Raw genomic sequence first — 24104 nt, 5'->3', positions numbered from 1 at the left:
TAACACTCTGTCTACCTCAGGCCTGATCTTCAGGGATCAGTGTGTGTGTGTGTGTGTGTGTGTCTGTCTGTGTGTGTGTGTGTCTGTGTCTGTGTGTGTGTCTGTGTGTGTGTCTGTTTGTGTTGGGCGTGGGGAGGTTAGCCAGCCAGCCAGCCATGGAGGGGGATCTTGTTGCGGTAGGCTCCCGGCTTCCTGAAAGAATCCACTCAAGTTTGCTGGCCTCTTGCTTTCCAGGCTTCAGTTGGGGCGCTGAGGATGGCGAATTTCTTCTGGGGACCAATCCTGCAGGCGAAGCAGGTTGCTAGAAATCCTGGTGTGAAAGTGACCAGGAGGAGGGGCTAGAGAGACGTTTGGCCCGAGCTAGGCGGGAAAAGCTCGTTGCTAGGGAACTCGGCGCCTCCGGCCGCTCTCCGGACACACGCACTAGGCATGCGCAATGGTGACGTAACCGCCGGCGCGCCGCGTTTTGAAAGGCCCGAGTCTCGTGCGCTTGCGCAGTGAAGGCCGCACGGGGCGCACCCCCTGTGAGACCCCCAGACTCAGCCCTTCGTGCATCTTTTGGGTCAGGCGAAGCCCACTCGACGTTGACATGCCGGAGATCCGCCTCCGCCATGTGGTGTCCTGCAGTAGCCAGGACTCGGTGAGGGACTTGCATGGGGGAGGGCGGAAGAAGTAAAGGAATTCGTCAGGGGCTCTAGGAGAACTTTTGGAGTCTGAAAGGTGTGGAAAAATAATCCGTCTGCGGGGTGCCAAGAAAGAGCTTGATTGGGGTTCTTAAGAATTGTAGTTTCGGAGACAGATTCCGATAAACGGAGTGTTGGCAGAGGGAATCAGGGGCTTATGAGGACAGAGGTCAGCAGGTTGTTAAAGTCGTGTGGAGAGAATTCTAATTGACTGTGACACACGTAAAGAAATATTTGACTTTAAAGCAGAAGCTGTCCTGAGTTACTGGAGGGTAAGGGTCTGATAAGTACCTGGAGTTTCTGGCGCATATTCTGGATGCCTGTGTTAATACAATAAGTGGTCAAAGGCCAGGTTCCACTGTAGCTGCGACCGGCTTGGTCAGAATTCCAATGTGGCCCCCCCGGGTCAATCTTAAAGAACACTTCTAGCAATGCGAACTTCGTTTTGTTTTTCCTTTCACGGAGGGGACTTTGTGGAATTCTAAGGAGTGTCATGGGAGAATTTCTGGGAGGCCATAGGGAATTCTGGAGAGATGTGGGATAGAGGAATTTGCTGAGAGAAAAGGAGGGTGTTTTGCTTCCTGGGAAGGAGCAGAGGTGAATTTCCAGGGGAAAATGTTGGAGGGGACTCCAGGTAGAGTGTGGGGGGATTTATTATTTTAACACTGGAAGGTTTTGTATTGGGGTATACCCAGATAACAGTGTTGTGAAAGTTTCAGGTGAACAGCAAAGGGACTCAGACAGTCATACACATGTATCCACTCTTCCCCAAAGCCCAGAGTGTGCAGGGATTAATAAGGAAACCTAAACCTGAGTCATGTCAGAGGGCTTGAGAAAACTCTGAGAGTCATCTGAGAGCTGGGGTCATAGCTGTCATCTCTGAACCCTAACATTCCCCTTTCTACTCTTCTCCTCAGACCTACTGTGCAGAAAACCTTCTCAAGGCAGACACTTACCGTAAATGGCGGGCAGCCAAGGCGGGTGAGAAGACCATCTCTGTGGTGCTCCAGGTGATTGTGCCAGCCCCCCATCTTTTTTTTTTTTTTTTGCCTTCTCTGCTGGGTGGAATGAGGGATCTTAGGTCTCTGACCGGGAATGGAACTGGAGCCCCCTGCCCTGGAACCTCAGAGGCTTAACCACTGGATGCCCAGAGACGTCTCCCTCCCTCCATCTCCTTAATAGAAATCTGTAGGTCCAGGCTCCAGACCCTACTCTGGGGTTAACTGGCCATGAGCTGTGGTACTTTCTCTTCGGTCCTCACCACCTCACCTGGACAATGAGCCTTGTGGTCCCTGTGCCCTTAGCAGTGGAGATAGGTGATCCAAGGACTAGGCCAGGAATGAATCCGTGTGTGGTCCAGGTCGGTTGCTGCTCTTTTCAGAGCCTTATCCTCATTTGGAACAGAGTAAACCATTGCCATGCATTCTGCCTTCTAAAGGGGTTTGGACTGGAAGGTGTCTCATATCATCTAGGCCAATCAAGCTCATTTTAAAGATGGGGAAACTGAGGCCTATGAAGGGCCAGAGTGCAGTGGTCAGTCTTAGCGACCGTTGTGGACGGCTCAGTGCTTTGGTACGTGCTTGGTGAGGTTGGAGGGAGCCAAGGGAAAAGGGGAGTGTGACCCAGGATGGTGACAGAATTCCCAGCAGGCGGTTCCCATCAGGCATAAGGAACCTGTGGGAGAAGTGAGTTAGAGTGTTCCCAGGTGCTGCCTGGGTGTTCCCCTGCGTGATCTGGCTCTCCAGGGAGTCGGATGACGTTGGAGCTGTTATCACCCCTCACACGTGGCGGTGCTGAGACCTGACCCCAGTGTGGGTGCTCTCGCCACCTTTTTCTTGCTTCTTTGTGTCCGTATGTTGACTTCCTTTCTTGTTTATATTTATTCATATTTGGCTGCGTTGGGTCTTAGTTACAGCATGTGGGATCTGGTTTTCTGGCCAGAGTTGGGAACCTGGGCCACCTGCATTAGTAGCATGAAGTTGTAGCTATTGGACCTCCTGGGGTGTCTCAGTCTTTAAAAAAAAAAAATAAATTTTTTTTTTCTTTATTTTTGCACACACCACATGACATTTTGGGGCCTTAGATCCTCAGCCAGCGATTGAACCTGCCTCCCAGCCCTCTGCTCCACTGGAGGCTTGGATTCTTAACCACTGGACCACCACGGAAGTCCTCAACTTCTTGATTTTGGCCACATTCATCCCTCCAATGTAAGGGTGTTTGGGTAAGGATAGTGGGGACTAGGCCTACCGGATTGTGTTAAATATATTATTGTCTGTCTTACCCAGTGGCTCTGAAAATGTTTTGGTTCATAGACCTTTTTGCAACTTAGAAGCTGAGAATTCTCCTCCCAGGAATTAAACACAAACCACAGATTTTGTGAGTTATTTTTGGACTTTAAATATCTCATAGTTCCCTAATGTAGTACATCATACTAATGAGAGCTAGCAGTTTATTCACAGTTACAACTGTTTGGGAATACCCTGGTGGGCCAGTGGTTAGGATTCCACTCCATGCCATGAGGATCAGGTTGTAGGCCCAACTTCGGAAAATACCCCCCACCCCCCCAAAAAAAACCAAAACTGCCAGTCACCGTTCTAAATGCCTCATATGGGTTAGTTCATTGAATCCTCATAAAAATCCCATGACCTCAAATCTGTTATTATCCCCTTGTTTGATGAAGAAACTAGGCCCAGAGAGATTATAAAATTTGCCTAGAGCCAGTATTTTAAGCAGAGAGAGAGATGCAGGTGGCTGACAAGTTAATCTCAGGTGGAATTAAGTCCCCATCTCTCCCTCTTACTCTCCCTGTGACCTCAGGCAAATGGTTTCATTTCTCGGAAGCTGTTTTCTCATCTGTCCATGGAAGATCATGTGATCTGAGCCCTGGGTTACCATGAAAATCCGGTGACATGATGTTTGCAAAATGCGCTGTCACCACGCAGGTGTTTGTGTAAAGGGGGGATGCACGTGTGTATTAGTGCCTGATCCTGCTGGGCTCTTTCATGATCAGGAGCGTCCCCTTTCATTCTGCACCTCTGTTGGAGTGGGAGCAAGGAGAGACAGGAAGTGGGGAGTGAGAGAGCCAGAGGAACCAGACGAGGCTCCGGCTTCTCTGCCTGGGAGACCGAGGGGGACGTGGCCTCTGACACCGAGATGCAGGCCCTAGAGCAGGGGGGCAGCCTGAGACAGTCATCCGCTCGTTGGGATGTCCAGGTTGGCTGTGACTTTGGGACACACAAGGAACAGTATCCAAGGGAGAGCCGGGATGGGCCTGGAGCCAGGGCAGAGCTGTAGGAGTGTCAGCACAGAGACGGGCCCTGAGACTTGAGAGCGGATGGATTCATGTGTTCTTCATTCATAGCAGCGCCTTCTGTAGGCCCCACACTGTTGTAGGCACACAGTGCCGCAGACATCAGAAGACAAACATATCAGACCTGTGGAGATTTTATAATGGCAAGGAAAGACTGACAGATCAGTAAGTCAAATGTATGTCAGATGCCGCGTGCTGGGGAGGAAATTACACGGTCAGGAGGTATAAGGAATGCGTCCAGTGGGAGAGGAGGCAGTGGAATGGGGTTTTTGACTTTAAAAAATTTTATTTATTTATTTGGCTGAGTTGGGTCTTAGTGGTGGCATGCAGTATCCTTTAGTTGTTGGACGTGGGATCTAGATCCCTGACCAGGGATGGAACTTGGGTCCCTGCATTGGGAGTGTGGAGTCTCAGATCCTGGACCTCCAGGGAAGTCCCAAAATGTTGAGGTTTTACCACAAGGATTGAAATTGTGGAGTTGGAAAGCCCTGTTGGCTTGTAGTCAGTGAGTTGGGTCTGAATTTCTCTGCCAGTCATTCACTGTGTGCGACCTGTGAGCCATTGATTTTCCTGTCTGCATCTCAGTTTCCCCATCTGTAAAGCTGGGGGAGTTAACTGACCCTGCCTCCCCGTGTGGTCGGGAGGCCAAAGTGATGCCTGGCCGAGGAAGAGCTTTGCTCAGCGTGGTAGACAAAATAACGGCCCCCTAAAGGTGTCACAGTCTTTGCTGGTGACTCTGTGGTAATTAATCTGCCTGCTGATGCAGGAAACACAGGTTCAATCCCTCGGTTGGGAACATCCCCTAAGAAGGAAAGGGCAACCCATGGACAGTGGAGCCCAGTGGGCTACAGTCCATGGGGTCGCAAAGAGTTGGACATGACTGGCCAACTGAGTGTACACACACACACACACACACACACACACACACACACACACACATTGTCTGCATCCGTGGGGTCGCAAAGAGTTGGACATGACTGGCCAACTGAGTGTACACACACACACACACACACACACACTGGCCAACTGAGTGTACACACACACACACAGGCCAACTGAGTGTACACACACACACACACACACAGAGTCTGCATCCTAATCCCCAGAAGTGTACACAGACACACAGACACAGACACACAGACACACACACTGGCCAACTGAGTGTACACACACACACACACACACACAGTCTGCATCCTAATCCCCAGAAGTGTACACAGACACACAGACACACACACACACACACACGCACTGGCCAACTGAGTGTACACACACACACACACACACAGTCTGCATCCTAATCCCCAGAAGTGTACACAGACACACAGACACACACACACACACACACACGCACTGGCCAACTGAGTGTACACACACACACACACACACACAGTCTGCATCCTAATCCCCAGAAGTGTACACAGACACACACACACACACACTGGCCAACTGAGTGTACACACACACACACACACACACACAGTCTGCATCCTAATCCCCAGAACCTGTACATGTGTCCTTTACATGGAGAAAGGGACTTTGTGAGGATTTTTTAAAAATATTTATTTGGCCGCATTGAGTCTCAGCTGGGGCATGCGGGATCTTCTGTATTTGTTGCGGTGTGCCGAATCTTTTAGCTGTAGCATGTGAACTCTTAGCTGCAGCTTGTGGGATCTAGTTCCCTGACCAGGGTTCAAACCCAAACACTCTGTATTGGGAGGGCAGAGTTTTAGCCACTGGACCACCAGGAGGTCCCTGTAAGGATCTCGAGGTGGGCAGATGGGCCTGGATGATTTGGGGGGAGGCAGTGTCATCACAAGAGTCCTTATCAGAGGAGGAGGGCGACTGGAGAACCAGTCAGAGGAGCTGTGGGGATGGAAGCAGAGGCTGGAGCGATGCCACTGCTGGCTCTGGAGACGGAGGAAGGGGCCACCGCTGAGGAGGGCAGGGGCTCCAGAAGCTGGAGATAAGATGAGGAACCGATTCTCCCCCAGAACGTCCAGAAGGAACGCAGCCCTGCTGACGCTGGCTGTAGCCCGGCCTCGTGACCTCTGGGAACTTACACAGGTGCTTGCCGTCTCAGTGGCTCCCTGTGAAATGGAGATCAAGATAGCTCCTGGCTCCCAGAGGTGTCGACGCGTCTTACTGGGATTACGGGTCTGCCACACCGTTTACACATAGATGCCTCCACAGTGGCTGTGCGTTTCGATGGTTAGCATTCTGTGTCCCGTCAACTCCTTTCAGAAGTGGGGAGACCCCCTTGACTCATGAGGAAACTGCGGCTCAGAGAGGTTTATGTCACCGGGGCTGCACAGCTTGGCAGTGCCAGGGCTAGATTTGAGCTCAGGCTGGCCTCCGCACAAGCCCAGGCTCCTCCCTCCGCTGTAGGGACGCTCCTGTCTGTAGCGGTGTGCCGGCAGTGTCTCCAGGCCACCGCCCGGCTGGGGGTGACGTTGCAGATCGGGTCATCAGATGTTCCTGGCTGTGTGGGGTGGTGGACTAGGAGACTTTGGGGGTCATAGTCAACTTGTCATTCTGTGAGCCAAATAAAACAGCCCCAGAAACTTTCCAGGTGGTCCGGTGGTTAAGAATCCTTCCTGCAATGCAGGGGATACAGGTTTGGTCCCTGGTCAGGGAACTAAGATCCCAGGTGCCTTGGAGCAACTAAGCTCTGTCACTCAAACAAAGGCTCCTGCAACGAAGATCCCGAGTGTCGCAACTGAGATCTGAGGTAGCCAAATAAATAATTAATAATAATAAAAGCCCCAGGATGGAAAGTAGGAGATTGCTTCAGCCCCTGTAGCTGCCTTCCACCCCCACATGGCTTTCTGTGCGTTTAAGTCAAACAGGACTGGCAGAAACTTTAGGGGAAGACTTCCACAGTCAGCTCATATTTTTGACTGTGTCAGGTCTTCATCGCTTTTGCATGGCCTTCCTCTAGTTGCATTGAGCAGGAGCTACTCTTTAATTGCAGTGTATGGGCTTCTCACTGCAGTGGCTTCTTTTGTTTTGGAGCACGGGACACAGGCTTCAGTGGTTACGGCACATGGGCTCAGTAGTTGCAGCTCAAGGGCTCTAGAGCACAGGCTCAGGAGTTTTGGCTCATGGGCCTAGTTGCTCCGTGGCATGTGGAATCTTCCCGAACCAGGGGTCAAACCCCTCTCCCCTGCACTGGCAGGGCGGACTCTTATCCCCCGAGTCACCATCTCTTCTTTCAACAAATAATCATCAAGCAGTGACTAATAACACTTCTTGCCTGGTAGCCACAGGGTGCCTGCTGCATGCCATGCCCTGTGAACATGGCATTTATGTGCATAATCCTACAGAGGGTCATCCCCACTTTACAGATGAGGAAACTGAGGCTCCAAGAGCTGAGCTGACAAGGCCCTATAGCTAGGGTGTGGCGGAGATGGGACTCAAACCTGGAGTCCGTGGTGAGCAAAACCAGACCAGGCCGCTACCCTCAAGGAGCATCCATGGGATCCTGTGTGCCCTTTGCCTGCATAGTGCCACCAAGGAGAACTCCAGGGTGCCGGGTTAGAAGCTGGTCAGGCAGAGTCTGGTGGAGCCGGGAACGTGGGTTCTAGGGTGTAGGCAATCCGTCAGTGTCTATTTTCCAACTCTGACTCCACATCCTGTGCTGTGTGCAGGGAACTCGGGGGCAGCCTGCAGCCCTGCCCCCTCTGTCACCGAGTTGACTTGGCAAGGAGACGAGGTGGCCCGGATGGGGGTTGTCCGTCTTCCGAGGTCCTCCAGGGAAGCCGGGTGGGGGGCAAGGCAGAACGGCACTGACCTGGGCCTTGCCTCCCCTGCAGTTGGAGAAGGAGGAACAGATCCACAGCGTGGACATCGGCAATGACGGCTCGGCCTTCGTGGAGGTGCTGGTGGGCAGCTCGGCCGGAGGCACCGGGGAGCAGGACTATGAGGTAAGCTGGGCCTTGAGGTGGGCCTCCTGCTAACCTGTGCCCCAGATGCTCCCGTTGCTGCTCCAGGGTTTCCTAGCTCCTGGGCCACCTCAGCCCTTCAGAGGAGCCCAGGGCTCAGAGATAAAGAGCTGACCCAGGTGATAAGCTGTGTGCCGAAACAGCGTCACAGTTGCAGAAAGAACCAAACGCACCTCTGTGTTTTACGACTCGGGCATCTCCATGACTCAGCTGGTAAAGAATCTGCCTGCAATGTGGGAGGCCCAGGTTCAATCCCTGAGTCGAGAAGATTCCCTGGAGGAGGGCATGGCAACCCACTCCAGTATTCTTGGGCTTCCCAAGGGGACTCGGTAGTAAAGAATCTGCCTGCAATGCAGGAGACCCAGGTTCAGTCCCTGGGTCTGGAACATCCCCTGGAGAAGGGAATGGCAACCCACTCCACTATTCTTGCCTGGAGAATCCCATGGACAGAGGAGCCTGGCGGGTTACGGTCCACGGGGTCGCAGAGAGTCTGACAGGACCGAGCGACTCACACTTTTCACTTTGCCTTTCCCTGCTCGAGAGCAAAACTGCTTCTTTTTTTTTTTGAGCAAAACTGCTTTTATCTGATCCCAGAACTTCTCCAAGATGTCCCGGCAAATTGACATTCTGAATCGCTTGGGGCACCTCTGTGAGCTCCTTGATTCATGACAAATGTGTAGGAGCCTTTTGCTCTATTATGAGTATTTTAAACATCCTTTTTTAAACCAGTAAAACTAGTTTATGTAAGACTGGGGAGATCATAGTGAGCCCCTGGTGAGCCAGCCAAATGTTTTGGGGAAAAATAAACATATTGTGAAAAAGAGAGTTTATAATTTTAAGTGAACGAATCTGTTTTCTATAAGGAATGTTTTTTTCCTCACAGTGAGAAATTGTTTTTGATTGAGGTATATTTTGCGTATAATAAAATGCGCAGGTCATCATTCTGACAGATGTACATACCTGGGTAACCATCCCCCAGATCAAGACAGAGAACACTGGACTTCCCTGGTGTTCCAGTGGTTCAGACTCTGCCTTCCAATGCAGAAGTCCTGGGTTCGATGCCTGGTTGGGGAACTAAGGCCCCACATACTTTGGAGGGTGCCCCCCCCCCAAAAAAAAATGACACAGAGCATCGCTGGCCTGCCTGGAAGCTGCCTCGTGGCACTTTGGGCTCACTTCTCCCACCCTCGGCTCAGGCCACCACTACCTCTTTTCTGTCACTACAGACTAGTTTTGCCTTTCCTAGGATTTCATACAAATGGTGTGACAGTATGTAGTTTTCAGGTGTTTGTGTGTGTGTGGCTGGCTTCTTTTACTCTATACTGTTCTTTGAGGTTCTAACATACTGTGTGTACGTCAGCAGTCTGTTCCGCCTTATTGCTGAGAAGTTTCACTGCAAGTGTAGATCTCAACTTGTTCATCTATGCTCTTGTTGACGGGCATCTGGACTGTTGCCACTTTTTGGTGGTGGTTTTTGTCCGCACCTCGCGGCTTTCAGGATCTTAGTTCTCCAAGCAGGGATTGAACCCAGACCCCAGGAGTGCAAAGTGCAAAGGAGTGAAAGTGCAAAGTCCTCTCAACACTAGACGCCAGGGAACTCCCCGCCACTTTTTGAGTATTATGAACACAACTGCTGCGGACTTTCTTGTGCAAGCCTCTGTATAGAGATCTCTTTGGGGTAAATACCTAAAAGAGTTGCATTGCAGGGTCTTCAGGTAGATCTCTGTTTTAACCTTATTAGAAATGGATCGTTTTCCGGAGTGGTTTATTCCATTTTACATTCCCTTCAGCAGTATATGAGCCCCACACCCTTATTTATACTTGATATTGCCAGTCTTTATTTATTTCGCTGGGCCAGGTCTTAGTTGTGGTCATGTGCGGCATGCAGGATCTAGTTCCTTGACCAGGGATCAAACCCGGGCTGCTCGCATTGAAGTGCAGAGTCCTAGCCACTGGACCACCGGTGAGGTCCTGCCAGTCTTTTAAATGAATGTGTGTGCTGAATTTTATCAAGTACTTTCTCCATCATACAAGGTACATTCTAACCAATGAGGTTGTCCTTGAACACACATTCTTATTCTAAAGGTTCTAGGGGATTTCCTGGCGGTCCAGTGGTTAGGGTAGGCGGACTTGGCAACCCACTCCAGTATTCTTGCCTGGAGATTCCCAAGGACAGAGGAGCCTGGAGGGCTACGGTCCACAGGCTCTCGAAGAGTCGGACGTGACTGCAGTGACTTAGCCAGCACGCACACATGGCAGTCCAGTGTTACGACACCACTGTCATTGCCAGGGGCCCAGACTCAATCAGTCTCTGGTTGGGGAACTAAAATCCCACAGGCTGTGCAGTGTGACCAAAAATAATAGTCATAAAATAAAGGTTTTATAAGTTGCAAAAAGGCAGATTGATGGCACATTATGTTTTAAAGAGTTTATTTAAGCAGACAACTTGAATCAGGTAGCCAAAACTAAAAAATGATCAGAGGTGCTTTGTGGGGGGGCTGGGACAGAGGTTTTTAGAGAGAAGACAGGAGAGCAGGGCAGAGCAGTTGTTTAATGGACTAGAGTTTGAACTTTTTTTAAACTAATTTGTTTTGGAGTATAGTTGCTTTACAGTGTTGTGTTAGTTTCCGCTGGGCAGCAACGTGAACCAGCTGTCCGTACACACACCCCGTACTCTGGGGTTTCCTTCCCGTTGAGGTCAGCACCCTGTCTCTGCAGGAGGCTCTCAGCAGCATCTCTGCCATACAGGATGTCAGGAGTATACGTACGTCAGTCCCAGTGTCCCAACCACCCCACCTCCCCGGAGCTCAAACGATTGCCTTGCTTGGGAAAATCGAGGGACTTGGCTGTTGATTTCATTTTCTTAGATTGGAGTTCATCAACTCTTGCTTAAATTTTGATTGGTTTCCTGAAGCTACCTAAGGCTTCAGAGTCACCCAGTCTAATGGTCTCCTTGTTTAAAATTTTATGTAAAATTAAAAAAAAATAAATAAATAAAATAAAATTTTATGTAAAATCAACCATCTTTGGGACAATTAAAAAAAAAAAAGTTCTCTCTTCTTCTTGGCAAGCAGATTCAGATCAAAATTCCACTTTTTAATTATGCGAAGAGTCAGTGCATTTTTGGCTAAAACTGTATCTAATCTGGCATGTGGATCTTTGTTGTAAACCTCTTATCTATCTAGAAAAGTAGAATGGTCAGCTCAGGGCTTTATGTTTGCAGAGTCTGGAAACCCTTATGTCAGTAGTCTCCCATTCCCTTGAGGGTTTTTTTTTTTTAATTTTACAATTTATTTATCAGTTTTGGCTGCAGCATGTCTTCATCTCTGTGTGCGGGCTTTCTCTAGTTGCACCAAATGGGGTTTACTCTACTTGTGGTACATGGGCTCAGTAATTGTGCTCCTGGGGCTCAATTGCCCCGAGATGTGTGAATCTTCCCAGACCTGGGATCGAAACCATGACCCCTGCACTGGCAGGTAGATTCTTAACCACCTGACCACCACGGAAGTTGCACACTTACTTTTATGTTGTGTGTTTGATAGTATCAATATTTTGTTGTTCAGTCGCTAAGTCCTGTCTGACTCCTTGCGACCCCATGGACTGCAGCACACCAGGCTTCCCTGTCCTTCACTGTCTCCCAGAGTTTGCTCAAACTCATGTCCATTGAGTAGGTGATGCCCTCCAACCATCTCATCCTCTGTCGCCTCCTTCTCCTCCTGCCCTCAGTCTTTCCCAGCACCAGGGTCTCTTCCAATGAGTCGGCTCTTCCCATCAGGTGGCCAAAGTATTGGAGCTTCAGCTTCAGCCTCAGTCCTTCCAGTGAGTAGTCAGGGTTGGTTTCCTGTAGGATTGACTGGTTTGATTTCCTTGCTGTCCAAGGGACTCTCAAGAGTCTTCTCCAGCACCACAGTTTGAAAGCATCAATTCTTTGGCTGAGCGCCTTCTTTTTGGTCCAGCGCTCACATCCATACATGACTACTGGAAAAACCATAGCTTTGACTATAGGGACCTTTGTCAGCAAAGCCATGTCTCTGTTTTTGAATATGATGTGTAGGTTTGTCGCAGCTTTTCTTCCAAGGAGCAAGTGTCTTTTAATTTCATGGCTTCAGTCACCATCCACAGTGATTTTGGAGCCAAAGAAAATAAAGTCTGTCACTCTTTCTAGTTTTTCACCATCAATATATGCAATCTTTGTGTGTCTGAGTCTGTAGTTTGTGGTTTTTGCTGACCTTAAATCATGGCAGCCTATTTCCTCATGCCTAATGGGGTGTGTGTGTGTGTTAATTCCACTCTTGGGTAATATATAGGTGAAAGTTCTATAAGGGCCTCATTTGAAGTACATTCCTCCAAAGAAGATTTGCCCCAGCCAGCACCAGGTGATACTACATACATGGGACCACTTACATTTTCAACTTGGGTTTTCCCACTCTGATAACTAGTGTGGACTTTTGCTCCAAATCCTTGAGAGTAGAGCTCTCAGGCAAGAATACTGTGGTGGGTTGCCTTTCTGTTCTCCAGGGCATCTTCCCGACCTGGGGATTGAACACAGGCCTCCTACATTGCAGGCAGATTCTTTACTGTCAGAGCTACCAGGGAAACCCATCTGGGGATAGGAGTCTGCAGAGAGAATTTTTCATCTTTTCTCTGCTGGGAGAGAGCTCTGGCCAGAGCTAAGGGCTCCCACTGACTCTCCCCACAAGACACGTTTCTCCCTGATTTACTCATGGAAGGAAGGTCCAGCTCTCTGCACAGGGGTGTCTCCTGAGATGCCTTTCTTCCTGAGTTGGAGCTCATGCTTTGAACTCCCCGTTCTTCCTGCTCACATCACGTTGTTGTTCAGTCACTAAATCCTGTCTGACTCTTTTCACCCCTGTGGACTGCAGCACGCCAGGCTTCCCTGTTCTTCACTGTCTCCCGGAGATTGCTCAAACTCATGTCCATTGAGTCGGTGATGCCATCCAACCATCTCATCCTCTGTCACCCACTTCTCCACTTGCTCTCAGTCTTTCCCAGCATCAAGGTCTTTTCCACTGAGTTGGCTCTTTCTATCGGGTGACCAAAGTATTCCTACCACGTAGAACCCTTTGATTCAATCAGGCTCCGTGCCACATGAAGTCGGTAACAAGGCAGATACAAACATCAGTGCCACCCACTGTCAGTCAGGGTCCCACCAGGAGGCTGAAATCACACCAGTTAGTTTAACAGAATTTAAATATAAAGAATTAGTAACGAAGTATTGAACTAAAGAGGCCAGCAGAGGCAGATAGGACACAGAAGCAACTGCTGGGGGCAGCCACCACCCTTAGGGCTGGAGGAACAAAAGGAAGAGGTTGGAATTGTTGAAATGTGGGTGTGTTGAAGCTTGGAGGTGAACCCTTGGGGCTGAAACTCAGATCCTGAGGAGGGGGTGATCCCCAGCTGGTTCTGGACTACCCTGAGAATGTGTGGTGAGGCTAGTCGTGCAGGTCCTGGGATGCGGCAAACTGGATTCACCTGTGCGGCTCCCCTCGGCCCCCAGCCTCCCGGGAAGAACTGCTGCAAAAGCAGCAGCAAGGCATGCCTGAGATGCCGCTCACCTGAGCTGCAAGAATCCACCTCCCTCCTCCAGCCTTGCACTCTCTCTCTCTAGCTCCCCTTGCTGGCGGAGCCTGACAGGGAGCAGCTGGCGATCAGAAATGTCCCCAGCATCCCAGAGCTGAGCCACCAGTGTGGAATTTTTTTTTTCCTTAAAAAAAAAAAAGCTTTTAAAATTGTTTTCTTTTTTCTTCTTTCCATTATATTCCTTTATTATTTTACTTACTTGCTTTTTTATTTTTCAAAGATGGGTCTGAACTGAGAAACAGTCAAAAAATTTTTTTAATTAATTAATTTATTTATTCAGCTGTGCCAGGTCTTAGTCATGACACAGTAAGGTCTTCAATCTTCATTACACTGTGTGGGATCCAGTTCCCTGACCAGGGATCGAACCCAGGCCCCCTGCATTGGGAATGCAGTCTTAACTACTGGGCCACAACGGAAGTCCAGAGACAGTCAATTGATAGTGGGTGTATCTCCCCTATCTCTTTGGTTTCTAGGCTGTTCCTTCAGGCCCTAACACTTCCCTTCTGCTCCCTCAGCTGTGTGTTTCTGAAAGGTCATTGTGTATATCCTCTGCTGGGAGCCCACCAATCTGGGAGGGTTTCCGAGACTGTGCAGCCCTCTGCATGTCCAGATATGGAAGACTCTGGAAGAATTTAGAGAAGGGTGGTTCAGATCTGGTAGTAGAAGGATCCCTCTGGGGCCTGTGTCAGGGAAGGACTGACAGGACACCCAGGAAGAAGAGAAGCTTCTAGAAGACTCGAGGAGCACTGAGGTAGAGCTGGATCTGGAGACCCCCTAGTCTCTGCCCAGGCCCCTGCGCTCTTCTAGTCCATAGGAGGTGTCATTGCCGCCAGCCAGGCCTGGTCCTTAGCCACTCTGCCTTTTCCCAGGTCCTCCTGGTCACCTCGTCTTTCATGTCCCCTGCCGAGAGTCGCAGTGGCTCGAACTCCAACCGTGTTCGTATCTTTGGGCCTGACAAGCTGGTCCGGGCAGCAGCAGAGAAGCGCTGGGACCGAGTCAAAATTGTCTGCAGCCAGCCCTACAGCAAGGTACCCAGGGTGGGAGCGGGGTCCTTGGTCCCACGCCACGGGAAAGGCAGGGGGCTGGTATTGAGTCCCTGAGGGCTGGGAGGGCCAGATAGTCCGCCTCCCTGGGGAATTACAAGGAGGCTGGGCCCCTCCGTTCTCTGAAATTGGTTTGTGGTCCTCCGCATATAGGAATCTTGGTTTCCTGGAGGGAGATTGGGAAGGGTGACCTGCAAGATCTCACGGGAATTGGGAAGGGGAGCTGCTGACTTGTGTGAGACAGGGCCTCTTAGAACAGGGTCTCAGAGTTAGCATCACGAGATCTGGAGTCAGAATGCTGGTTTCAAACCTGGCTGCTGCACTCCTTAGCTCTGTGATCTCGGGCTAGTGACTTAACCTTTCTGGCCATCCTGGGACCCAGGTTCCTTCATCTCATGGTTCCACATCCACCCAGCAGAGGAGGAAAGAGCTGGGAGCATTTCTGAGTCACGGAAGTGGCATACGGCCCTCCTTCCCATTCCAAGGGCAGAAAATTGGCAGGCAGAGTGGATTTGCCTAGACACACTGCAGCCTCTGCCAGTTGCTCTGAGGCTCAAGGGCTGAGCACGTAAAGGACTTTGTGCCGAGCCTGACCCCAAGTTAGGGCTCAGTGACAGCTTGCGATTATTATCCTTGTCATGATCAACCGGGCAGCTCCCCAGATGTGTGTCCGTTGGAGGGAAGGAGTCAGGAAGGGGTTTCTCTAAACGAAAGGGATGGGGGCCAAGCCTTTGTCCTTGGCCAGACTCCCTGACTCCCACCCCTCCTCTCCCAGGATGCCCCCTATGGCCTGAGTTTCGTACGGTTTCACAGCCCCCCAGACAAAGATGAGGCTGAGGTCTCATCCCAGGTAAGGTCTGCCTGCCCCTGCCCACAGCCTTCTCCCCACCTCTTCACCTGCACCTGCCAACAGCCCTCCCACTGCTCTGACCTTTGGGACCTTAGAAGGTGACCAAGCTCGGCCAGTTCCGCGTGAAGGAGGAGGATGAGAGTGCCAGCTCCCTGAAACCCGGGGCTCTCTTCTTCAGTCGTATCAACAAGACACCCCCGGGTGAGGACGGAAAGCCTGGGTCCTGAGCAAGTAAAGGCTGGGGGCCTGGATCCTGGGTCACTGCTGGGTCTTGGGAACAGCACTTTGTGACCCATGGATAGGAAGGAGCCAGAAGGCCTGAGAGTCCAGCCCCCTCAGCTTGGACCCGCTTTCCCCGTCTGCAGTGGCAGCCAGTGACCCGGCAGGACCCAGCTATGCAGCGGCTACGCTGCAGGCCTCCAGTGCCGCCGCCTCAGCCTCCCCGGTCTCCAGGGCAGTAGGCAGCACCTTCAAGGTGAGATCATCAGACCCTGGGGGTGCGGAAAAGGAGGAGAAGAGCTGGAGGCCTCAGCACAACCCACCCCCTCAGCCTCAGGAGTCCCCCAAAGGCAAGAGGAAGCTGGATTTGAACCAAGAAGAAAAGAAGACCCCCAGCAAACCATCAGCTCAGCCCTCACTACCTGCCCTCAAGAGACCCAAATGTGAGCAAACTGGATTCCTTGTTCCCACAGAGAGTCTGGGTCCGAGGGTGGAGGGGCGGGGATCCTGGGTCTGAGGGAGGAGGGCCTGGGGGTCTGAACTCCTGGGTCTGAGAGAGGAGGGGCTGGGAGCCTGGACTCCTGGGTGTGAGAGAGGAGAGGTGGGGGTGTAGCCCTACATTTTCTAACTGAGTCCACTCTCTGGCTTCCCCAGTGCCAGCTCCCGCCCGTACCCCAGCCACTCCCCCGACCCCTGCCCCAGCACGAGGGCTGGCACCAGGGAAGCCCCGAGGAGATGGCGCTGAGCCCAGGGCCCCCCGCGCAGGCCCACAGGAGCTGGGGAAGATCCTCCAGGGTGTGGTGGTGGTGCTGAGTGGCTTCCAGAACCCCTTCCGCTCGGAGCTCCGGGACAAGGCCCTTGAGCTGGGGGCCAAATATCGACCGGACTGGACTCCAGACAGCACGCACCTCATGTAGGCCCGCGTCCCCTCCCCTCACCCCCTGCTGTCCCTTCTCCGTCTTCCTCCATCTCCTCCGTCTTGCTCCCTGTCACTTCACCTCTCTGTATCCTCTGCCTCTTGTCCTCTTTCTTTTCTTCCCTGCACCCCTCTATCTCGCTCCCCATGTCCCTTGTCTCTTTGCCTTTGCCACTCAGACCACCCTCCATTCTGCTCCCCGGCTGACACCCTCCATTCTGCTCCCCACCAGCTGCGCCTTTGCTAACACCCCCAAGTACAGCCAGGTCCTCGGCCTCGGAGGCCGAATCGTGCGCAAAGAGTGGGTGCTGGATTGTCACCGCATGCGGCGGCGGCTGCCCTCGCGGAGGTAAGGCTCTCTGCACATGTGTGGCTTACACACACGCACACGCATACCCCGACCCTGCCCCTCATCCCCGTGTCCGGCAGCACCAGGGATCTGGGGAGAAATCGGGCTGTGGCCTGCCAGCCCGGAGTCAGCCGACTTCCCAGAGGAGGAGGGGCAGGGCTGGGAGACAGGGAGGAGAGGGAGGGCGTCCCCGGAGGTCCCAGGAGGGCTCTGGGAAGTCTGCTTAGCAAAGGAAAAGGCTGCAGGCTGGAGAAACAGTGTTCACAAAGGCTCAGGGCGGAGAACAAAGTGTTGGGACCTGTGGGCATTCATACATCTGAAACCCCTGCTTGGTGTCAGGCTGGGCTGCCCACCGCCGGACCCCAAACATCGGTCCCTCCTTTCGAGAGCCTCTGATTTTGATGAAGGGCCAGACTTATTGTGAAATACTTTGGAGGAGGGCCCACAGGGAGAACTGCAGTGAGCCAGGGTTCTTCAAGGAGGAGAAGAGGTTTGCCAGGCTGAGCAGAGGCGGAGGAGCTGAGGCTGGGTCAGCCTGGTGTCTGTCGGGAGGAGGGGCTCCTTTAGCAGTCTGAGCCCCTGGACCACCGGGGAAGGCCCCGCCACTTTTAAGTCTTCTGAGTTTTCCCACGAGCCATGGTTCTACAGTGAGGGTGACTTACCCGGAAAGGGCATCACCAGGTTGGAAACAACCATACCACGTGCAGAAGGGGCTTAACGTGGAGACCAGGGCAGCATCGCCAACAGGTTCATTTGCTTCTGCTGCGTAGGCACTCCGCCCTGTGATTTGGGGCCACTTGATTCATCTCTCTGGGCCTCCATTTCCTCATCTGTAAAAGGGGGCTAAAAATAGCACCCGCCTCCGGATTCAGCAACTCTGAACCTGTCAGGTGTTCGGAACAGTGCCTGGCAGTAGGAAGTTTGCTTTTGAGATTTTTCCCTTAACCGACTGATGCTTGAAGGAGAGAATTATTTCTGATTTTTTTTTTTTCATTTCTGAAATGAGACATTTCTTCCCTCAGAGGGAGGGGAAGCCAGGGATTGCTGTGGTCTATGGTGTGGGTCGCTGAAGTTCCACGGGGCCCTTCTGGAGCTGGGAGGAGGGGCGGACCAGGAGGGAGACCATGATTGCACCCTGAGGGTTTATTTATTGATAGTAAATGCCAGCGCCTGCTGCTTCTTAAGCCCCCTCCCCACCTCCCCCGGAGGACACGTCTGCTGTTGGTCTGAGGCCCGATCCCTCCCCCAGGTACCTCATGGCTGGGTCAGGCTCAAGCAGCGAGGACGAGGGGGGCTCTCACAGCGGCAGCAGTGGGGATGAAGCCCCCAAGGCTCCCCGAAAGGTCCATGCCCCCTGCCCGGCACGGGGGAGGGTGGAGTCGGGGAGGACATGGTAACCCAAACTCTCTGCTCCTGTCTCCTGTGGGCACACACTCACACCCTCTTTGCCCCTTCCCTCCTCCCTGGCCCACCTTCCCTCCTCAGCGCCCCCAGACCAAAGCCAAGCCCCCTCAGGCAGCCGGACCCAGCTCACCCCAGAGACCCCCAACCCCAGAAGAGACCAAACCAGCCTCACCAGGGGCCCAGGAAGATAATGATGACACTGAGGCGGAGCAGGCAGGTCCGAGTCTGAGGGAGGAGGGGCTGGGGGCCTGGACTCCTGGGTCTGAGGGAGGAGGGGCTGAAGACCCAGACTCTCTCATCTAAAAGGGGAAGGAGTTCCAAGGTTGAGCTCCTGGTCCAGCAAGATGGGGCTGGATCCCAGACAGTGGATCTGGCGGGGTGGGGAGGCTACCCCCTCACCCCCAACTGGATCTGGGGAGCAATTGAGTTGGGGGTTGGGACACCCCATCTGTGCTCAGGTGTGAGACTGGGAGGTAGGGGCCTTGAGTTGACTAAGCGTCTACTCACAGAAGGACAGGACAACGGGGCAGAAGACTCTGGGGACACCGAGGACGAGCTGAGAAGGTAGGGTGGGGCTGGGTGGTCAGGGTGGCCGCGACCTCGGGTGGAGGGGGATCCAGTCTGCACACTCCTTCCCCACCCTTCTTGGCCTCCCCAGGGTGACCGAGCAGAAGGAACAAAGGCAGCCCCCTGGTCAGGAGGAGAATGGCGAGGACCCGTACGCGGGATCCACAGATGAGAACACGGACCACGAGGGCCCCCTGGAGTCTCCCGATCTGCCAATTCCTGAGCTCCCAGGTGGGAACCCTCCCTCCCGATGTGGGGTTTGGCCCTGTCACCACTCTAAGGTGACTTGCCCCAGGCCCCCCCTGGGATGGCCACTGCCCACTCTGACTTGTCTCCCAGGCTCCTCACCCTCCTCCCTGACCTTTGCCACCTCCGTATCCTCTTAGGCCCATTCCCTTCCGGTCAGCATCCTTTCCTGCCTGTCTCATCCTGACTTCCACTGTGACCACCTCCCTCACAGTCTAGCCCCCCGCCAGACCCTCTTTAGCTTCTCACCCACTCACCACAGGGGCCTCCCACTCTCTCGGCTTCAAGACCAACCTGGGGGCTTTAAGAATCTGCAGGTACCCTGGCTACACCCCCGGGTTCAGCTTTGTCGGTGGGGGTGGGTCTCAGGGAACACAGATGCACTGATCCCTGTTGGGACCCGCCTCACTATTCATCATCCCAGACATGGGGGCAGGCGTCGGAGCCTCTTCTGGTCAAGAGTGAAAGGAAGAGGGACTCCCCGGGTGGTCCCGTGGTTAAGACTCCAGGCTTCCCCTGCAGGGGTCTCGGGTTTGATCCCTGGTCAAGGAACTGAGATCCCGCGTGTGGTGCGGCGCAGCCAAGAGAGAGAGTGAAAGGAGAGCCGGGCAGTCAGAGGCTCTGAGTGGAGGTCAGGGTCAGTGGCCACTGGAAAAAGCCGTTTCCACTTGGTTCCTCATAAGTGATGGGCAGGAACATACCCTGATCCTCCTCCAAAGCCCCAAACATGACCTTGGCAACTTAACACAAAATCATGTTAAACTGGAAGGAAGAGCCACCCCGAAGGTCAGGGCCAGAGAAGGCACTGGTTAAAAGGAGTGAGCCACCCAATCCAGGAAGTGGCAGGATGTGAAATTTCCAACCCCGACCAAGTTAAGGAACTGATTGACCTGGTGTAAGAAACCTGTTGCCACTGATAGTAATTGTATCTTTTGCCATTAGTATTAAACAAAACCCCCTTAGGCCTGCCTGGAACCACTGCTTGTCAGGGATGGCTTCTGAGCCACGGTGTTCATGGACACCCCTCACCCCGTCCAGCCGCTGCACCGGCCTTCCTGTCCTGTCTGCGAGTGTCCCGTGGCTCCTGGCTGGCACCCCGGGACTCCAGGGGTTCACATTGGCTCTCCCCGCCCCATCTCTCCCCTGCAGACTTCTTCCAGGGTAAACGCTTCTTCCTTTACGGGGAGTTCCCAGGGGACGAGCGGCGGAGGCTCAGCCGCTACGTCACAGCCTTCAACGGGTCAGTCTCCGGGGGCGGGGGTTGGGGGAGATGGATGGTCATGGGGAGGATGGAGAAGGGATGTACCCTGAGGGTCAACACAGGCAGTGGAGCTCCGTGCCAGCCCTGCTCGCTGTGCTGGGACCCTGGATGCATAGCTTCCCACACCACACCCGCAAACTCCCCATCCCCGACCCCTTCACCCCCACTTCCTCTTCTCTAAAGTGAGGCTCCTCACCGCCCTTCTGAAAGGATTGGTGCTGGCCGGAGCTGGTGCTTTCATGGATACGGCGAGCCTGGCACGTGGAGAGTGGGGGACCCACGGGTGGCCCACGGGGACGTGGGTGGGGATGGAGAGAGGACGGCCCCTGAGGATGGTTGGGGAGGAGGGCGTCAAGAGAGGGGACACTGATTCTCCGCCTCTTCGCTTCCCCCGCCAGGGAGCTTGAGGACTACATGAGTGAGCGGGTCCAGTTTGTGATCACCGCACAGGAGTGGGACCCCAGCTTTGAGGAGGTGAGTCCTGGAGGGGCAGGGAGAGGGAGCCCAGCCTGCCCTAGCACATCGCCCCAGCCCCTCCCGGCTCACGTGTTCCTGCCTGTACCCTTCCCACTGCCCCCGCCCCTTGCAGGCCCTGACGGACAACCCTTCCCTGGTGTTCGTCCGCCCCCGCTGGATCTACAGCTGCAGCGAGAAGCAGAAGCTACTTCCCCATCAGCTCTACGGGGTGGTGCCCCGGGCGTGACATGTGTGCGCACACGGACGCACACGCACTCACATGCGCACACATGGGCACGCATACAGGCACGCATACACACACACCCACACGAGTTTAATAAAGGAGACTTGGCTTGGAGCAGCTGCCCCTCCCACTCGCATCTCTGAGAACCCCCAGCAGGCGCCCTGCTTTCTGTCTCCCGTTTGGTTCCACTCACCTCTGAAGGCCGGGTCTTTGGGCCACCTGATGACTCCTGTCCTGGGGTCTCCGGAAGAACGACAGGCTCTCTGTCCGGGGCCTGGTTGGGAAGGAGCTCCTTGTTACTTCTCCCTGGTGCCTCCCTGCTTTGGCAGCGGGTGGCAGGGGATTGGGGATCTGACACTCAGCGCCACCCCTCAGCCGGTTCGGATCCCCGGAGCCCATTCCCGTGTCTCAGTTGTCCCTCTGGGGGTCCTGGGCTGCAGGCTGGGATGCTCATGAGGTGGCCTCCCTCGAAGTCTCAGCTCCCCTGGGCCAAGGACATTTACCTTTATCCAGGGCTCTCAGAAGTAGCTGTGAAACCATCCCCAGCCTGGTTTGACGTCACCTCATTTGGGAGGGAGAACTAGGGAAGGGGCATTTAAATCACCCTCCACAAATCCCAGACCCCCTTTAAGGCTTCACCATATTTAAGGTGGGAACTGACCTGGGTGTTAAGAGAATCAGGGTAGAAGGTGGAGGTGGGATGGGGGACTTCTCCGGTGGTCCAGTGTTTAAGACTCCATGCTCCCAATGCAGGGGCATGGGTTCAATCCCTGGTTGGGGGAGATCCGCGTGCCATGTAGCACAGCCAAAAAAATACTAAACACAACCACCTTTAGGACTTACCTGGTGATCCAATGGTTCAGTTCAGTTCAGTCGCTCAGTCATGTCCGACTCTTTGCGACCCCATGAATCGCAGCACGCCAGGCCTCCCTGTCCATCACAAACTCCCGGAATTTACTCAAACTCATGCCCATCGAGTCGGTGATGGCCATCCAGCCATTTCATCCTCTGTCGTCCCCTTCTCCTGCCCCCAATCCCTCCCAGCATCAGGGTCTTTTCCAGTAAATCAACTCTTCGCATGAGGTGGCCAAAGTATTGGAGTTTCAGCTTCCAGTGGTTAGGACTATGCAGTTCCACTGCAGGGAAGATGGGTTCGATCTCTGGTCAGGGAACTAAGGTCCTACGTGCCATTCTGCCATTTGGTGTGGCAAAAAACAAAAACTTCGCAATAGTGAAGTGGAAGGAACAATTCTCTTCCTCAGTCACACTGGCCACAGTTCCAGTGCCCACTGGCTGCTGGTCTGGACAGTGCTGACGGAGAGCCTTCCCTCACTGTAGAAGGCAGGACAGGGCAGCCCTGCAGTGCAGTGGACGTGAGCCCAGAAGCTTGGACTTCATCCTGGGGAGGTTGGGAAAGGGTCGAAGGGCAAAGGGCAGGATCAGAGCTGGGGAGCAAATGACCACAAACTTCATATCTTAAAAGAAACGTTATAACCTCCTAGATTTGGGGTCTGAAATGGGTCTCACTGGGCTAACCATCAAGGTGCAGGCAGGGCTCCACTCCTCCTGGGGCTCTGGGAGAGAATCTGTGTCCTTATGTTTCCCAACTTTCATCCCACAACCCATGCCCCTTCCATCTCCAAAGCCAGCAACGGCCGGTGGAGTCTTTCTCATGCTGCATCACTCTGACGCTGACTTCTTGGGATTACGCTGAGCCCACCTGGATAACCTGGGATAATCTACTGGTTTTAAAGTCGGCCCATTAGCAACCTTCATTCCTTACGTTGTCTTTAAAATTTTTTATTTATTTATTTCTGACTGTGCTAGGTCTTTGTTGCTATGTGGGCTTTTCTCTTGTTGCACCAAGTGGGGACTACTCTGGTTGAGTTGCCTGGGCTTCTCATTGCGGTGGCTTCTCTCATTGCTGAGCACAGGCTCTAGAGTGGGCAGGCTTCAATAGTTGGGGCACATGGCCTCAATAGTTGTGGTGCCCAGGCTTAGTTGCTCTGAGGCCTGTGGGATCTTCCCAGGTCAGGGGTCGAACCTGTGTCTCCTGCGTTGGCAGGTGGATTCTTTACCACTGAACCACCAGGGAAGCCCCCTTCTGCTCTCTTAATTCACCTCCACCTATCCATAGGTTCCAGGGATCAGGCTGTGGGCGTCTTTGGGGGGGTCATTACTCTGCCAACCACACCCACCATGTGTAAGACACTGGGGCTCTGGTGTGCCAGACAAGACATGAATCCCTGCTCTCATGGGGCTGACATTCTGCTGGGGGTCAGAGACGGCGAGTGTCTTGCAGCGTGGCGATAAACCTTGTGTGAGCAGAAAAGGCTGAGTGGGGTTATCCAGCGATGAGAGTGACAGAGTCACGGGGAAGGCATTTCAGAGCATCGCCCATCGGCAGGGACTCAGGAGAAGTAAGGGAGGGTCTGGGGGAACCATTCCAGGCAGAGGAAAAGCAAGGCAGGACACATGCAAGGAGCAGCAGGGCATCGGGATGTCAGGAAAACGGGACCCACCCAGACTCAACACTGTCCGCTTGTTTGTATGCGTGCTCAGTCCTGTCTGACTGAGAGTTAGGAGAGGCCTTGAGGAGCTATTGTTTGAACTCAGATCTGAAAGGTGGGGAGGTTGGAATGCGAGGTGGTCTGTGGAATCTCCAGCATCAGGTGCATGATGCATGTGCGTGCTGAATCCTGTCCGACTCTGCGATCCCATGGACTATAGCCCGCCAGGCTCCTCTGTCTATAGGATTTCACAGGCAAGAATACTGGAGTGGGTTGCCATTTCCTTCTCCAGGGGATCTTCCCGACCCAGGGATCACACCCGCTTATCGTGCGTCTCCTGAATTGGCAGGCCGGGTTCTTCACCAATAGTGCCACCTGGGAAGCCCTGTCCCCTTGTTTGGGTATAGCCAAATCCCATCTCTAGGAGTCAGCTTTCTGGTCTAGACAAGCTAAGGTTGGACCAGATGAACACCTTCCAAATGAGTTTGTGTCCTTGAGACT

The 24104-nt window shown here is 53.3% G+C and overlaps 1 protein-coding gene across 2 annotated transcripts; it reads left to right on the top strand.

Annotated features, from left to right (window-relative positions):
- The first annotated feature begins 451 nt into the window (after positions 1–451).
- On the top strand, positions 452–21207 carry XRCC1 (X-ray repair cross complementing 1). Of its 2 annotated transcripts, XM_043899348.1 has the most exons (17): positions 452–640; positions 1601–1693; positions 7809–7919; positions 14408–14566; positions 15357–15431; positions 15527–15632; positions 15797–15906; positions 15982–16093; positions 16305–16563; positions 16799–16915; positions 18165–18258; positions 18401–18536; positions 18829–18883; positions 18978–19117; positions 20282–20372; positions 20792–20867; positions 20983–21207. In XM_043899348.1, the coding sequence occupies exons 1-17, from the start codon at positions 590–592 to the stop codon at positions 21094–21096; spliced, it is 1899 nt and encodes a 632-aa protein (XP_043755283.1). In that variant the 5' UTR covers positions 452–589; the 3' UTR covers positions 21097–21207. The 2 variants fall into 2 exon arrangements, with proteins under 2 accessions (XP_043755283.1, XP_043755282.1); XM_043899347.1 differs by having other exon boundaries at positions 15797–16093.
- Positions 21208–24104: the final 2897 nt, after the last annotated feature.

This window comes from Cervus elaphus, chromosome 4, assembly GCF_910594005.1.
Source record: "Cervus elaphus chromosome 4, mCerEla1.1, whole genome shotgun sequence".
Classification (NCBI taxonomy): domain Eukaryota; kingdom Metazoa; phylum Chordata; class Mammalia; order Artiodactyla; family Cervidae; genus Cervus; species Cervus elaphus.
This window is presented reverse-complemented; position numbering and strand designations above follow the sequence as displayed.